We start from the raw sequence: 15,924 nt of genomic DNA on the forward strand, positions 1-15,924 counted from the left end.
TTAGGTTGGCGGAGGGATATGATGTTGAGATGATGTTGCACTTTTTGTTATGAGTCTTGAGTTGTCCTACGCTTGAAGAGTGTCATTAAAGTGGACCAAGTTACACAGTCGAAGCTGTCTCCGTACTCTTACTCTATCCACGTCCCGAAAGTACTTGTATGTAATAACGACAAGTTAATAGTAGATATGTTCCGATACCGATTCCAGTATCGGTATCAGCTCCGATACTGCCTAAAACGCTGGTATCAGTATCGGGAAGTACTGGAGTTTATGCACCGATCCGATACCACGTAATAAAGCCCTAAAGAAAATCTACGATAAAGTAGTTTATTTATGTTCTTTTTCCGTTATAACTGACTGTCAAACTGCAGAATAAAAGAAAGTTCTGTGGTATTCATGTTTCACAAAGAGTTTAACCTGAGCCAGACCAACAACAAAGATAGAAATCATATCACATCCATACAGGGATAGTAGTATACAGCTGTTAAACATAATAAAATATATGACACACTGGTATCGGATCGGTACTCTGTATCGGCTGATACGCAAGTCCAGGTATCAGAATCGGTATCGGGTAGCAAAAAATGGTATCAGACCATCTCTAGTTAATAGTTAATGCTAACAATAACTAGCGTTAAACTATATTTGTTTTTGTTTTATCAGTCATCAATAAATCAATTTCCCATCACTTAAATTATGTTTTTCCGGGGCGGCCTCTAGCTCACCCAGTAAGAGCGTTCGCCCCATGTTGGCTGAGTCCTGCAGCGGCGCAGGGTTCGAATCCGACCTGCTGCCCTTTGCTGCGTGTCATCCCCCATCTCTCTCCCCCTTTCATGTCTATCCACTTTCAAAAATAAAGGGAAAAGCCACAAAAAATAATCTTAAAAAATTATGTTTTTCCTTTCCGAGTGTCTTCGTTTTACCAACATGTGCAACTCTTCTATTTCTGCTGTTGCATTGTGGGACAACAGGACAACCCCTGAAGCCTCCTAACGGACCACTGTAGCCCGTGGAGCCCTAGAAACTTCTCAAGGATACCTGTAACCGCCTGTGGACGCCTTGAACCTGAAGCCTCTTTAAAATCTCAGTTCCCTTATTTGATATCTTCTTGCTCCTCGGCTGAACCGGAAGTAGTTCTGTCCCTCCTCCGTGAAGACCGTCTCAAAGCTCTCATTCCTGCCCCAAGGAGTGAGGATCGAGGAGGGATCTCTGAGGAGCTATAAGCGAGGATACACGAGAGCAGCCTTCCTGGAAGCCGTGCAGCTGAAAGCCGTTGCTAACGCCGCCCATACAGCTGACTAATTCACGTGATGCTTCAGAGGAAACGTCTCATCTCTCTAAAACACATTTCCTTGTTTGCTCTCTCCTCCCGTGATTTCCTCGCGTCTCTCCCATGCTTCCTCGGTGGGACGGACTAAGATGCGAGGAAGGGAAGCAAGCGGAGGAGCCGGGGATGCAATTTAAGGACATGGGATGCAGCCATGGTCCTTAAATCCACTTTGAAAACTCCAAGAACCGAGAGTCTTTTAAAGCAACCCTACCCTCTAAAAATCTCTTCTTTGGGGCAGCGGTAGCTCAGTCCGTAGGGCCATGGGAACCTGGGTCGGTTGCCGGTTGAAGTCTCCGTACGGACAAAGTATGAACTGTGGACTGGTAGCTGGAGAGGTGCCAGTTCACCTCCATGGCACCAAACCCTCAACTGCTCGGGGAGCCTTTAATGGGCAGTCCCCTCACTCTGACATCTCTCCATTAGTGCATGTTTAAGGTCCTGTTTGTGCATGTGCGTATTTAGGGCCTGTGTGTAATGTGTAATATATATCAACAGGGTGTAAAAATGTCATTTTTACTGCGAGAAGTTCTCTGCTGCCACTTGCTGGTCATTTTTAAACATCACAGCAACAAAAAACAAAACTGTATTTCCCTTTTTCTTTTTAATAGTTCATATGTACACATTTTTCATAGACCACAGGCGTGGTACTGGGATAGACAAGTACTGAGATTTTTAATGTTGTGTGCACTGCACAAGATACAAAAAATATTATCTTTCAGGACTTTGCGGCTCTGTGATTTATCACTTTTTTACCATATACACAGAGGTTCAGAAACAGAAGGAGGCTGCTCTGTTCTATCAACATCCTGAACCGGAGCACTGCTGAGTCTAAAACTAAGTGACGGAGCAGCAGAGGACATGAAGAGTTTTCAAATACAGACAGTAATCAAACTTACAGCTGCAAGTAAACACAACGTAACAGACAAAGAAGGAAACTGTTCCTGAATCAACAACAAGAAACTTTGAAATCAGTTGAAGTGATGAAACTAAAGAATATAAACAGCATCAGCTCAGCAGTCTTAGCATTAAGGGCCAAAGGTCAAACACATTCATTTTAGTGAAGAATTTAGAAACTTACATTTTAAAACATCCCAGTTAGACTGGATCAGTTACGCACATGCTGATTCCTTCAGGTTTATTTTTTATCATCCAATTAGAGAGCTAAAAAAACTAAACTAAACATGTTAGTCTACAAAAGATATAAAGTCAGACAGTGTCCAATCCTGTAGTTTGTATTTTGGTGGTGGGCGGGGCTTAGCTTTACATCAGGATCACTGATTGGCTTTTTAAGGCTCAACGAGCTGAAACAATTCGTTCAAACCGGTGTTCAACTTTGCGTTCGGTCTGAGGATTTTGGCAGCTTGTTTCAGCGGTTGTTTTTTTTTTTGTGAGGTCATGCGACAGTACATTCCCCTCATGATGTCATCAGTCCTCCAGGCCGCTGAAGCCGTCGCTGAGCAGGAAGTGAGGTCGGACCACGGACAGGATGGGGCTCAGCGGGGCCCCGGCCAGGCAGTACGCCTCATCCACGTTCACGCCGCGGGATCGCAGCGTCCGCAGGGCGCCGCCACAGCTTTCCCTGCCACCGTGTGACGTCATGAGAACGATGCTGAGAGGGCTGTCCGACATGCCGAACCTCTGCCGCATCTCGCCGAGCTGAGCTGAGAAACTCTGCGGAGCAAGAACGTGTATTATCCTTAAAAAAAAAAAAAAAATCTCAGATCCCTGAGTTCTTTAAAAAAAATTCATCATCCTCAAAATGCTCATTTGTATATCAACTACTCTCTGTGTGTTGCCTTGAAATCACGAAGATAACCTTGTTTTTGTCGCCTCCGTGGAGAATCAAAAAACAGAGAGAAGTCTTGATGCAATGAAGAAATAGGGGTCCACATTTAACAACAGCAAAACTACAGTATATCAAAACATCTGTTTACAAACTCACATAACTCGTGCAGCATAATCCGAGTCTCGTCCATCCAGTCGTATGCTCAGTACTTTCCAAAACACATCAGCACGTTTGCTAAAACTTCACTATGTACAACACTTCCGCTACTCGTCTGAGAAGTTTGGCAGGCGCACTGCTCGTCCGTCTAAATCCGGGAGACTGTTTATGCGGAAGTCTTTTAAATGGTAAGGTTTTAGCGAAATTTAATGTGAAGTACCGAGCAAATGACACGTTACCCAAGTTTTACTTCATGAATTCAAGGCAACTCTCTGTGAGTAATTGATACACAAATTATCATTTTGCTTTGGAAAAATCTTCTGCATGAATTTAAAGAGCTCATAATATGCTTTTTCCCTTTCTTTTATTGCGTTATGTATCTTTTTTGTGCACGTTATAGGTTTACAAAGTGAAAAAGCCCAAAGTCCACCCCAAAGGGACTTACCATCTCCAACAGAAAACACTGTTCACAAACTGCTCCAAACAGCTCTGTTGTAGTCCAGCCTTTACTTCAGAGACAAACGTGGTCACTTTGGAACACACGTTATAATGCTCGCCTAGCTGCTAGCGTGGCACGCCCTCATACTCTGCTTCTGACTGGCTAGTAATCCTTACCTAGGTACTGTCAGGACACGTCCTCATACTCTGCTTCTGACTGGCTAGTAGTCCTTACCTAGGTACTGTCAGGACACGCCCTCATACTCTGCTTCTGACTGGGACTGAGAGGTCTCACTCTGTAGCTAAAACAGAGAGCTCAACACACAGGGTGAAAAGAGGAGCTGCAGCAATGTGCAGTACAACAAAAATATGGTGATTTTTTAAAACAAAACAATGTAAACCTATTCTGATATAACCTCTAAATACAATTATGAACCTGAAAATGAGCATTATATGATCACTTTAAGCAAAGATGACTTTTTCAACAGGATGTTGCTGCGAGTACCTGAGCGGCCTGTCGGCTCGCCGGCATTGGGCCAGCGTCGGGCCGGTTGACGGCGTCCCCGCAGAACATTACTCTGAGCTGCTCTGATGGAGCTTCCTGCCGGTCCAGCAGGGCCGAGAGAACACCTGGACCAATGACAAAGAGGACGATTCACCTTCTAACATCACACTCACCTGGCAACCTATCACTACATCGTCAAAACACACTGATTTATGATTATACTGTGAGCTTTTCAGGAGAAAACTACAATAATAAGTTTTTTAAGATCAATATTTCAACATCATCGAGCCACAAAACAAGATGTGAGGTTTTGAGTATTAAGTTGAAAAAGTTTCAAGAATAAAGTCGTAATAGTTCTTTGGTCCAGACTGAAATATCTCAAGAACTAGTCGACAGATTTCCATGAAATTTTGTGCAGACATTCATGGCTCCCAAACGATGAATCCTGCAGACTTTGGTGATCATCTGACGTTTTTTGTCTAGCACCAACATGAGGTTCACATTCATCGTTTTGAGTGAAATGTCTCAGATTTGGTTCAGACATTCGTGTTCCCCTCAGGATGAATTTTAATAACGTTGATGGTCTTCTGACTTTTCATTTAGCCCCATCATCAGGTCAACATTTTAAATTGGATTTTTGATTTTTTCTTTTTAAAGTCTGACCTTTCTGTGACGCCTGCGGCACCTCATTTCTGTCCGTCGACAGGAAGAGTTGGACGTTATTCTTCTGTAAACTTTCGACAAAATCCTCCTCGCTGGAAAAACAGAACCTGCTGACTTCAAGACCTGCAACAGAGCGGTGATGACATCAGGACAGGAAGTCATCAACACGACAAAAAAAAAATCAGGGGCTGATGGTTAAAGTTAAATTACCGTAATGTCTGGTGCTGCTGATGATGGTTAAAGTTAGATTACCGTAATGTCTGGTGCTGCTGTTGATAGTTAAAGTTACATTACCGTAATGTCTGGTGCTACTGATGATGGTTAAAGTTAGATTACCGTAATGTCTGGTGCTGCTGTTGATGGTTAAAGTTACATTACCGTAATGTCTGGTGCTGCTGATGATGGTTAAAGTTACATTACCGTAATGTCTGGTGCTGCTGTTGATGGTTAAAGTTACATTACCGTAATGTCTGGTGCTGCTGATGATGGTTAAAGTTACATTACCGTAATGTCTGGTGCTGCTGTTGATGGTTAAAGTTAGATTACCGTAATGTCTGGTGCTGCTGATGATGGTTAAAGTTAGATTACCGTAATGTCTGGTGCTGCTGTTGATGGTTAAAGTTACATTACCGTAATGTCTGGTGCTGCTGATGATGCGGGAGCTCTGCTGCTGTTGCTGGCTGTCGGTGGTGATCAGGACGACATCAAACAGCAGCGACTCAGCAGGATTTTCCTCCAGCAGACGTTCGTTCACTCTCTGCAGCGCCTGGATTATGAATTCAATTGAAATGTGTCCATTAAAGCTTCAGCCTGGTGTTATTCTATATTTTTCTTATTGTCAACAAAGTTTGTCTCTTAATACTTTCTGACTTCCTGTCTGTAGCTCTCAGGTCCAATTGGTTCCTGCTGAAGAGGTACATCTTTAAAGACTCACAAATGTATAAATATGTCTATGTGTTTCCTTTTAAAAAGGCTTTGTATTTTCCAGTTGGCCACTTTAGCAAATGTTTCTCTGATACAGGAGGAAACAGTGCAGTTGTTGGGGACTATTTATACATTTGGAGCTCTATTTCTACATTTAGAGGATTGAGTCAAAATAAACTACAGTGTGTTCATGGTAATGAAGGAACATATTACCTAGTGCACAAATAATTAGATATTTGAATTAATAAATATAACTACATACAGGTATCACACTCACTCACACACACAGTTTAAAATGAAGGAAACTGACCTGCAGCAGCGGGAAAGCCACGCCCATTCCGTACACATCATCCCCATCAGCTCCAGATTCAAACACTGCGCGAGACGTTACCGCGACAACGACTGCACGATCAGCATCTTTCTGCAGAGGAAACACAGAACATCTTCATCCAACTAAAAACACTCAACACACACACACACACACACACACACACACACACACACACACACACAACACCGAACTCACAGGCAACCAATACAGTACCAGTATATGAAATCACCAGAAGTCCAACATGGAACACTACTTTGTATGACTAAAATTGCATTATTCGAAGTGAAACCTGGCCTATGACCTCATACAGACATTTTAACTAAGTTATTCGTACACATGTTTGCATGTCAAAACACACCATGCTATTACAATACAATTTCTCACTGTCTTAAAGGTGCACTATGAGTTCCTGCATGGTTTCAACGCAATTTCATTTTTGTCTCAAACTGTAGGCATCTCTCCTTGATCCGCTAGCTGCCTGGTCCCTGAACACACCGTGAAACGGGGGACAACACAGGGGTTGTAAACGTCAAACAAACACTAGGGGCACAGGCATGCACATAATGGGGGGGGGGGGGGGGGGACGACGACTAATCCCCACCCCCTCCCCCAACCATCTTGTCTGTGATTGGCTGGAACGTGGTTTGTTGTATTTTGGTGCCTAGCCTGTGTCCCTAGTGTTTGTTGGACGTTTGCGACCCCTGTGTTGTCTCCCGAGACCAAGCTTTTTCACGGTGTGTTCAGGGGCCAGGCAGCTAGAGGATCAAGGAGAGATGCCTTATATTTCAGACAAAAATGAAATCGCGCTGAAACCATGCAGGAACTCATAGTGCACCTTTAAATAGTTTTGTGTGTTCTGTGCAGTCAGCTTCTCTACCACAGCAGCCGTGACACACAATTTTAGCCTAATATTCTCGGGCCCGAATCCCTATAACAAAATATTTAATTTTAGCATTGAGTCGTAAACTTGTGAAGGTATGTTAGGGATAAAAAATGACTTAAAATTGTGTTTTTTAACTAATAGGTCCCACTCTACAATTCGGCATTCATTACATACATATATTGATCAAATTTACATATAATTTTAACTTTTAAATTACGTTTGTCCCTTTTAATTTTCTCCAACTCAAACGGCACGTTTGTAAGATTTTGTAAGAGTTCAAACTTGTGCTAAATAGTGGGCTGCATGGTGAAGATCCAGAGCTGGATGGGTTTGGTTCTGGAAGGTTGGGATCTTACCTGTCTGTGTTTGTTAGACAGTCCGACATAACATACCCCTTCTCTGGGGAGTCTTACCTGCTTCACGTCGGTGTTCTGGATCGTGGAGACCATGTCCACCTCTCAGCTGAACCCTGTAGCTTTAAAAAAAAGTCTTACCGGGTAATAAATCTATATCTACTGGCCTTTTCACCTGTCACAACAACCATAGACAACAATGGCTGTCAAACTAACTTCAAAGGTTCCTACAGAAACAGAGAACTGTCTGCTCAGGGTTCCGCCCCATGGATGTATCCGCCTGCCTTTCGCTGTAACGCCCGACGTTCGCTTCAAGAGCGCAACGTGATAGCGTCACTTCCTTGTTTGTCTGCCAGCCGCTGGCGACCCCGCCCACAGCAGTGATTATTGTGTCTGGTACAGAAACGCGGTCCGGTTTTTACTCCACAAAACCTCCTCGTCTAGACTAACTGCATAAGACAGAGGAGGGAGGGTGGTCTGGAACGGGTCTGAGAGAAGCTTGGTCCGGTTTGGAACGGGTTTGACCCGGTCTGGACCATTGGTAAAGAGAGACGGAGGGAAAGTTTGCTTCAGCTACGGTTCACGGTGAGAAAACCTTCCTCGGTTCCCTCTTTCTTCCCACCCTCTAAATCTCAGTCCTCTGGGGTGTAGGCTACAGGTGTGTCCAGCGTGGTCCTCGCGGGGCCGGTTCGGGGTTCCTGTTGACCCTCAGATCCGCAGGTGATTGGCTGTCACCGCTGCAGGTGGTGTGAACTGTGAGCAGAAGCAAAAGGAGATTGTTTTATGTTATCAGAGGCTCAGATCAGACTGTCAGTAAAACAGCCATTTAACGGTCTGTCTATTTTTGTCACTTAAAGGTAAAAGGTCAGTAGGCCGTCAATCAGCCAGTCAGTAAGACTCGCTGTCAGTCACTTTAAAATCACTCACCAATTCTGTCAGTAAATACTCAGTTTAAATTTTAAATCAGCAGGCAATCGATCAATCAGTCAGTCAGTCAGTCAGTCAGTGTATCTGTCAGTCAACACAGATCCAGTATGGCTCACTACTCACAGTATATTTAAATGACAGAATTTGAAGTGAAACCTGGCATTTGAACATTTCAACTAAAGTATTCTTACCCAGATTTTTACATGTCAGAACACGCTATGCTATTGTCATTTTTTTCACTGTCTTAAGGAATAGTTTTGCTTGTTGTGTGCAGCCAGCTTCTCTTGAGTCTTTGCAGACACTGTCCTAAATGTACCCTCATATAATATAATATATAATATAATAGTCTCTGGTACGAATCCCTATTACAAAATATGCATTTTTAGCATTGCATTGCTAGCTGTTTAGGGTGTGTCTCAATAAAAAAAATGACTTATGCTGTATTTTAAGTTATCAGGTCATGCTCATTAATTCGACATTCACTAAATACACAATTTTTCATAAAATTTTAACTTTTGAAATATTTGAATTGTCTCCCACCCTGACAGGTCTGTAGTCAGTGTGTCAGTCTCACCTGTAAAGACAGTGCTGGAGTGTGATCCAGGTGAAGAATCAGATTACCGTAATTATTAGAAGTAGTCCGACTGGTCAGACAGCTCAGTTATCCTCAGACTGAACAAGCAGCCTTCAACAGGCTACAGACAGCAGCCAGTTAGCTTAGTTTAGCATATAGACTGGAAACAGGGATACCAGCTAGCCTGGCTCTGTCTAAAGATAACAAAATCTACCTCTAAAGCTTACTATTTGCCACCCCACATCATCACATACCCTTCACCATACTTAGAGATTGGCATGGGGTACTTTCCATAAGATCATCTCTCAATACAAATCAAACCAGCTATTAGGCTAACCGACATAAAACCATGCCAATCTCTAGGTATGGTGAAGGGTATGTGATGATGTGGGGTATGGTGAAGGGTATGTGATGATGTGGGGTATGGGGAAGGGTATGTGATGATGTGAGGGTATGGTGAAGGGTATGTGATGATGTGGGGCTATTTTAATTCCAAAGGCCAAGGGAACTTTATTAGGATGCATAGTATCCTGGATCCATGAAATAACTGGCCTTTAAAAATAAAAATCTGCCTGCCTCTATGGGAATTTAACATAGGGGTGTACTTACTTATGTCCACTGTATTTTAAGGAAGAACATTTATTTATTTACGATACATTATTCATTCACAAAGAAAATTGGTGTCCTTAAAGGTTAGATTTTTCCTCATTTTTTTAATTAAGGCATTAAGATCGATTTCCAAAAGATGATTTTTTTTTTATTCCTCTTTTTAGTCATCTTTAGCATGGGTTCATAAACCAGCCACTGTAGCTTTATGTAACTGACAGTTTTCAGAGTTGTATCAATCTTTACATCTACCTCTCTGTTTTTCCCAAAATGTCATACCCTTCTTTTAAAGAAGGAGCTGTTTGTGGCCGTGTTGACTGACAGATGTCTCACCCTATCACCCTGTGCTGTTGTGGCTGTAGCCTGCTCGTCCCTCAGCATCTTTCCGCGAAATGAGCTCCAGTTTGGAGACCATGCACACTCCTACACACATGTTTTATGATCCACTGCTTGAGAGCAGAGAATGAAACATGACCAGGGGGGAACATTAAGCAGATGATGAAACATTTTCTCTTCCCTGAACAAACAGTTTGATGAGTGGAGCGTCTGATTGGCTGCCTCATCTGTTTGTATGAGTCTTTATGGGAGAGGTCTGGCGTGCTGAGTGTCGACTCTCCCTGGGTCAATAAAGCTTTATGATCACTAAGTGTTGAAGGAGCCTCACATTAAGGTCAGTCACAAGATTCTTTAGAAGCAGAAATTGTTATTCTGTTTTCTCTATTTCTTTTTTTTGTGCTTTTCATCCTACTGTAGTTTCAGGTTCAGGGGAGATTTCTGCTGTCGGTTAACGTGTTGAATTATCTCACAGGATGTAAATGAACAGCAGCTTCACCGTGTGTCAGATGCTCATACTGATGTTGCAAGTATGTCAAAATGTGTTCTGGGAAACCGAAATGGCCGAAGCCATGCTAGCAACGAATGTTAGGGATAGGTTACTTAGTCTGTGCATTACTTTAGTCCAGACAGAAATATCTTAACAGCTGTCGGAGGGATTGTTGTACAAGTTTGTGCAGACATTTATGTTCCCCAGAGGATGAAGCTTTGTGACTTTGGTAATCAGGTTAGTGGCATTTTGCGTCATTGACCCGATGATGGCGCTAGAGGAAAAGTCAGGAGAACAAAGTTATTGCAAATCATCCTCTGGGGACCATGAAAGTGTGTACCACGTTTCACGGCAATCCAACCAATAGTTGAGACATTTCACAAAAACATTACAAATGTCAACCTCATGGTGGCGCTACAGGAAAAGTCGGGGGATCACCAGAATCATAAGGATTCATCTTCTGGGAACCGTGAATATTGGTGCAAAAATGACATGGCGATCCATGCAATAGCTGTTGAGATATTTCAGCCTGGACCAAAGTGGTGGACTGACCGTTTGAGCCAGAATCTGACTCTCATAATGGAAACTTATAATGTCACTAGGGCTGGGCAATATATCGATATTATATCGATATCGATATATGAAGCTAGATGTCGTCTTAAAGTGGTGTCTTTTCCTGGTTTTAAAGGCTGCATTACAGTAGAGTGATATCATTTTCTGAACACACCAGACTGTTCTAGCTAGTTCCATTATTTGCCTTTACCCACATAGTTATTATATCAACATTACTGATGATTATTTATCAAAAATCTCATTGTGTGCATATTTTGTGAAAGCACCAATTGTCAACCCTACAATATGGCCACAATATCTACATCGAGGTATTTGGTCAAAAATATCGGGATATTTGATTTTCTCCATATCGCCCAGCTCTAAATGTTACTTATCGGTTTATTGCAATCAGGTTATCATTGAATGTTTTGTGGATCATTTCAAAGTGTTCCTCTCCTCTTCCAGTCTCTGCAGCGCCGCCGGCAGTCATGTTCAGGTAGAGACCGGCTCCACGGCGCCCACCATGCGGAAGCATCTGGACAGGATCCGGTTCCGGGGCCAGAGACGGGACGAGTTCCTGGATCTGGTCGATTCGCCCAACACGTCGGACACCGAATGCACCGAGGAGGCCGTGACTAAAGCTCCGGTCTCCGTCAGAGAGCCGGAGGAGCAGAGGGAGGCGGAGGGAGAGCAGCAGGGTGACGCCCAGGTACAAAAACAAGAACACACTAGGGCGGCTCGATTAAGGAAATAATTATGAGCACCATTATTTTGGTCAATGTTGAAATCACGATTATTAAACATGATTGTTTCATTGACTTTTGGAAAGATGTTGCAAATTGAATTAAAAAAAACAACAAACAGTGAAAACACCTCAAACTGTAAAATATCCCTTTTATTTATTTTCATTCAGAACACAAGACAAAATAAGAGTTTACCCGCAAACATAATGTGCAAAATAATTGTTTCTCTCGATTACTCAGTTTTTGTGATCGTTAGGAGCCAAAATCTAGCCTGGCTCCGCTCTCCTACGTACTTCCGCTCAATTTTCATTTTCCTTCAGTACTACATCTGGGTTTGCGGTATATTCTTGGGTTTTCTCCGGCCAGTCTTTACCGGTCCAATCAGTGAACAGAGGGAGTGGCTGAGAATGATGACGTTGAGGCTGTGCGCTAGTTTGAGTTGTTGTTCCGTAATGGCGGCGGAGAAAGATGCGAACGAAGCCATTCGCTCCGTTGTGGCAACGCTGCCGAATATCCAGAAGTTAAAGCCCGAGCAAGAACAATCTTTGCTGAGTTGTGTTGGTGGCCATGATGTTGTGGTCCTCCTCCCCACGGGGTTCAGGAACAGTTTGATTTTCCAGCTCGCTCCGTTAGTGGTGAAGGAGTTGGCTAAGGCTAACGCTAGCGCTGCTAAGCCGACGTCACGACCAAACGTTAGCGATTGGTTATGGCAGATCCAGAGTGGCTCAGGGCAGATCCAATAGTTTTAAACTTCAACAGAGTACCCGCCTTCAAGGAAGTTAACACTTGTCAATGGAGAGTGGCCAGACTCTCTGTACAAATGAAATGTACCAGAGTCTGGTAGGACCAGGCTAGTGGACCAGAGTCTGGTAGGACCAGGCTAGTGGACCAGAGTCTGGTAGGACCAGGCTAATGGACCAGAGTCTGGTAGGACCAGGCTAGTGGACCAGAGTCTGGTAGGACCAGGCTAGTGGACCAGAGTCTGGTAGGACCAGGCTAGTGGACCAGAGTCTGGTAGGACCAGGCTAGTGGACCAGAGTCTGGTAGGACCAGGCTAATGGACCAGAGTCTGGTAGGACCAGGCTAATGGACCAGAGTCTGGTAGGACCAGGCTAGTGGACCAGAGTCTGGTAGGACCAGGCTAGTGGACCAGAGTCTGGTAGGACCAGGCTAGCCAAAATCATAATTGCGATTAAAATTTGATTAATTGCACAGCCCTAACCTGGAGGCCCCCCCAAATAAAAGATAAACATCTACAACTGGTTTCATTTCGCTGCTGTTGTATAATTTTTATTATTTTCCTGTCGCCGTGTTTGTTTCAGGCCGGCCCGGGATCATTTTCTGCAGCTCTCCAAGACGACGCGAGGACCGATCTTAACGAGGTCAAAGGTCACCTAGAAATCGCCTTGTTAGAGAAACACTTCCTACGTGAGTATTCTGACTGGAGCTGCACTCTGTGTGGGGTTTCTTTGGTTTCATAAAACTTCAGCTATAACGATATTAACCTAAGAAGAGACATTAAATACAATGAATTTGTTTTTCTAGCTTATAATATTACATTACATGACATGTCATTTAGCTGACGCTTTTATCCAAAGCGACTCACAATTGCTATATATGTCAGAAGTCACACACCTCTGGAGAAACTAGGGGTTAGGTGTCTTGCTCAGGGACACATTGGTTGATGTATCGCAGTGGGAATCGAACCCAGGTCTCCCACACCAAAGGCATGTGTGATAGCCACTGCGCCACCACCCATCATTTATACTTTATTAATCCCGCAAGAGGAAATTACAATGTTTTCACTCTGTTGTTTTTACACACATTACACACAGGCCTGAATTACACACACCTGCTCAGTACCTGATGATAATATATATAATATATAATGGAGAGATGTCAGAGTGAGGGGGCTGCCCATGGATGGGTTCGGTGCCTTGCTCAGAGGTGAACTGGCACCTCTCCAGCTACTAGTCCACCACCATACTTTTGGTCCGTATGGGGACTTGAACCAGCGACCCTCCGGTTCCCAACCCCCTACTGGCTGAGCTACTGCCACCACTAACTATAAGACAGGGGTGTCAACAAAGTAACTGCTTCACAGATCTGTATTAGCTTTTAGCATCACCTGGATGTTGATCTGTGGAGTGAAATCCGTGAATTCTATATCTTCATACTTCTGACTTTTAGTTTTCTTCGTGAGATTCTATTCTAAGAAGAGATTTAAAGCTGCATAGATTAATTGATTAATGGATTACTAAATCAACCGCCAACTATTTTGATAATTGATTAATCGGTTTGAGTCCTCTTAAATGTGAATATTTTCTAATTTCTTCACTCCTCCGTGACAGTAAACTGAATATCTTTGACTTGTGGACACAACAAGACTTTCACAAACAAACAAAAAGTGGAAAAAAAGTAAAGTGTCCCTTTTTAAATCTGTGGCACGAGGAGTTGTGTGTGTGTGTGTGTGTGTGTGTGTGTGTGTGTTGATTGGCTGTTGGGGTCATTGTGGCCTCTCACTTGAGTTCGCAGTCAAACGTCCCACAGCACAACAGCATGCTGGGTAATCCGTCAATATCTGCCTGTCAGCTTTATGTAACACACACACACACACACACACACACACGGCTATTAATAACCCTGCTGACTTCAAAACACACACACACACACACACACACACACACACACACACACACACATGAATAAGGATGTTGTATCCTTCAATACATTTCTTTATAATATTTATGGGAATTAAACAAAGTTTTTTTATTCATTTATTGTATATTTTGTTTTATGTGCAGTCTTTCCTACTTTCCATCAGATAAATTAAAGTTTGTATCTTTGAAATCAAATAGAAAAGGCCCCCGAAGGATGCTAGAGGTTGCAGTAAAGTAGTAGTAGCATAAAATGTCACCTGAGCAGCTCTCAATGAGCGATAATAAAATTGTGAAAACACTGCTCAGAGGTACTCAGTTTGTCTCCATCATCCTCTGTTTTCAGAGGAGGAGCTGAGGAAACTTAAAGAGGAGTCCAACGTGGACTCACTGAGACAGGAGCTGGAGAGGGAGCGCAGCAGGTGCATCGAGCTGGAGCAGAAAATCAACAATGTCCTGAAACCCAGGTGGTTATTTAAAGAAAAAACTTCATTAAAAAGGGGCTGGTTTGCTTGTTTTCCGGTGGTTTTATGCCGACACTTGACCGGCCGTTTCTGTCACTTCACAGACTCGAAGACTCACCTTCTCAGACACCTAAAGCCCCGTCTCCTCCTCCTCCTCCTGCAGTCAGCAGTACAGGTGAGCTCTTCTTCAAACACTTACCGGCCACTTTATTAGATGCACATATACGCCACCTTCATCTGCCTCTGAGATTTCAATCATACAGAAAGGACTTACGTGGTATGTAAGCTAAAAGTGGGTAAACTTGAATAAAAGTGGTAAAATGTTAACGACCATGTCGGTTACCAGCATCAGACTCTTTTCTTTTCCCGTCCTCAGACAAACAGAAAGACACTTTGTCCAGCAGCTTCCTAAAATGGCTTTATGATCGTTTTGGCGTTTATATCGAGGACTTCAGCTTCCAACCGGAGGAGCAGACGGTGGAGGCGGAGGAGCCGCTGAGTGCCAAGAGGTGAGGAGTAAAATACAGCAATTAGACATATTTAGTAAAACAATGACTTAAATCAACTGGAGCTGTAACATACTGTATGCTGTTTTTTATTGTGGTAAAAGCTCTGCGTCTTAAATCTAAAATGAATACCCGTTTTCTGATCCGCAGGTTGACTGAAAACATGAGACGGCTCAGTGAGTATTTCTTTCTGATTTGAAGGCTAGCCTGACAAGCCAAACTCACCTTTGGCAGGGCTCAATCCAGGGGGCGGGATAAACTGTTGTCTTTCAAATTCCCTCTGCACGCAATAGGATAGCTCTACAACCAACCAGAGCAACGCTAGTTGATAGATTCAACTTTTGCCGTATCCGGTCGGCAAAACTCCGAACACATCTTCCTTTTTTAGGAATGACTTCAGTGCCGTTCTTTGTTCTTTTCTCAAAGAAAAGCTGAACTCCAAGTCTTCCAGAGTCGCGGCCAAAGCCGATTCGAAAGACCGCTGTTTGCCAGCCGCAGCAGCCATCGTCTTTGTTTTCAAGTACGGCCACCGACTCTATACACGATGTGATTGGCCCGGCTAGAGTTTGGTTTGCGCCCAAACTCCATTTGCTGCCGCTAGGCTGCGTCTAGATTTCTAGGCTAGGCTGCGGGAGTCTCGCCCAACACATCCAGAAGTTGATGCGTAGACTGTATTAGTGAAGACAGAACATCTTGATCGCCC

The 15,924-nt window shown here is 43.4% G+C and overlaps 2 protein-coding genes across 4 annotated transcripts in view; one reads left to right on the forward strand and one right to left on the reverse strand.

Annotated features, from left to right (window-relative positions):
• Window positions 1-1,912: 1,912 nt before the first annotated feature.
• On the reverse strand, window positions 1,913-7,668 carry LOC116036294 (cytosolic 5'-nucleotidase 1A). Of its 2 annotated transcripts, none has more exons than XM_036003135.1 (6): window positions 7,430-7,668; window positions 6,113-6,255; window positions 5,509-5,644; window positions 4,879-5,001; window positions 4,216-4,340; window positions 1,913-3,001 (listed from the first exon to the last, which is right to left on the reverse strand). In XM_036003135.1, exons 2-6 carry the CDS (start codon window positions 6,137-6,139, stop codon window positions 2,756-2,758), a joined length of 657 nt encoding a protein of 218 aa, XP_035859028.1. In that variant the 5' UTR covers window positions 6,140-6,255; window positions 7,430-7,668; the 3' UTR covers window positions 1,913-2,755. The 2 variants fall into 2 exon arrangements, with proteins under 2 accessions (XP_035859028.1, XP_035859027.1); XM_036003134.1 differs by having other exon boundaries at window positions 6,113-6,223; window positions 7,430-7,667.
• A 47-nt stretch (window positions 7,669-7,715) lies between these two features.
• Window positions 7,716-15,924, forward strand: part of LOC116036262 (GRAM domain-containing protein 4-like) — a 22,504-nt gene continuing 14,295 nt past the window's right edge. The window contains exons 1-7 of one of the 2 annotated variants that reach the window (XM_036003132.1): window positions 7,716-7,954; window positions 11,317-11,560; window positions 12,917-13,022; window positions 14,598-14,718; window positions 14,820-14,890; window positions 15,092-15,224; window positions 15,372-15,397. In XM_036003132.1, coding sequence (XP_035859025.1) covers window positions 11,375-11,560; window positions 12,917-13,022; window positions 14,598-14,718; window positions 14,820-14,890; window positions 15,092-15,224; window positions 15,372-15,397 — 643 coding nt within the window. In that variant the 5' untranslated portion in view covers window positions 7,716-7,954; window positions 11,317-11,374. The remainder of the gene's footprint in view (window positions 7,955-11,316; window positions 11,561-12,916; window positions 13,023-14,597; window positions 14,719-14,819; window positions 14,891-15,091; window positions 15,225-15,371; window positions 15,398-15,924) is intronic. The other variant, XM_036003133.1, reaches the window with a different exon arrangement.

The sequence above is a fragment of the Sander lucioperca genome, chromosome 7, assembly GCF_008315115.2.
Source record: "Sander lucioperca isolate FBNREF2018 chromosome 7, SLUC_FBN_1.2, whole genome shotgun sequence".
NCBI lineage: Eukaryota > Metazoa > Chordata > Actinopteri > Perciformes > Percidae > Sander > Sander lucioperca.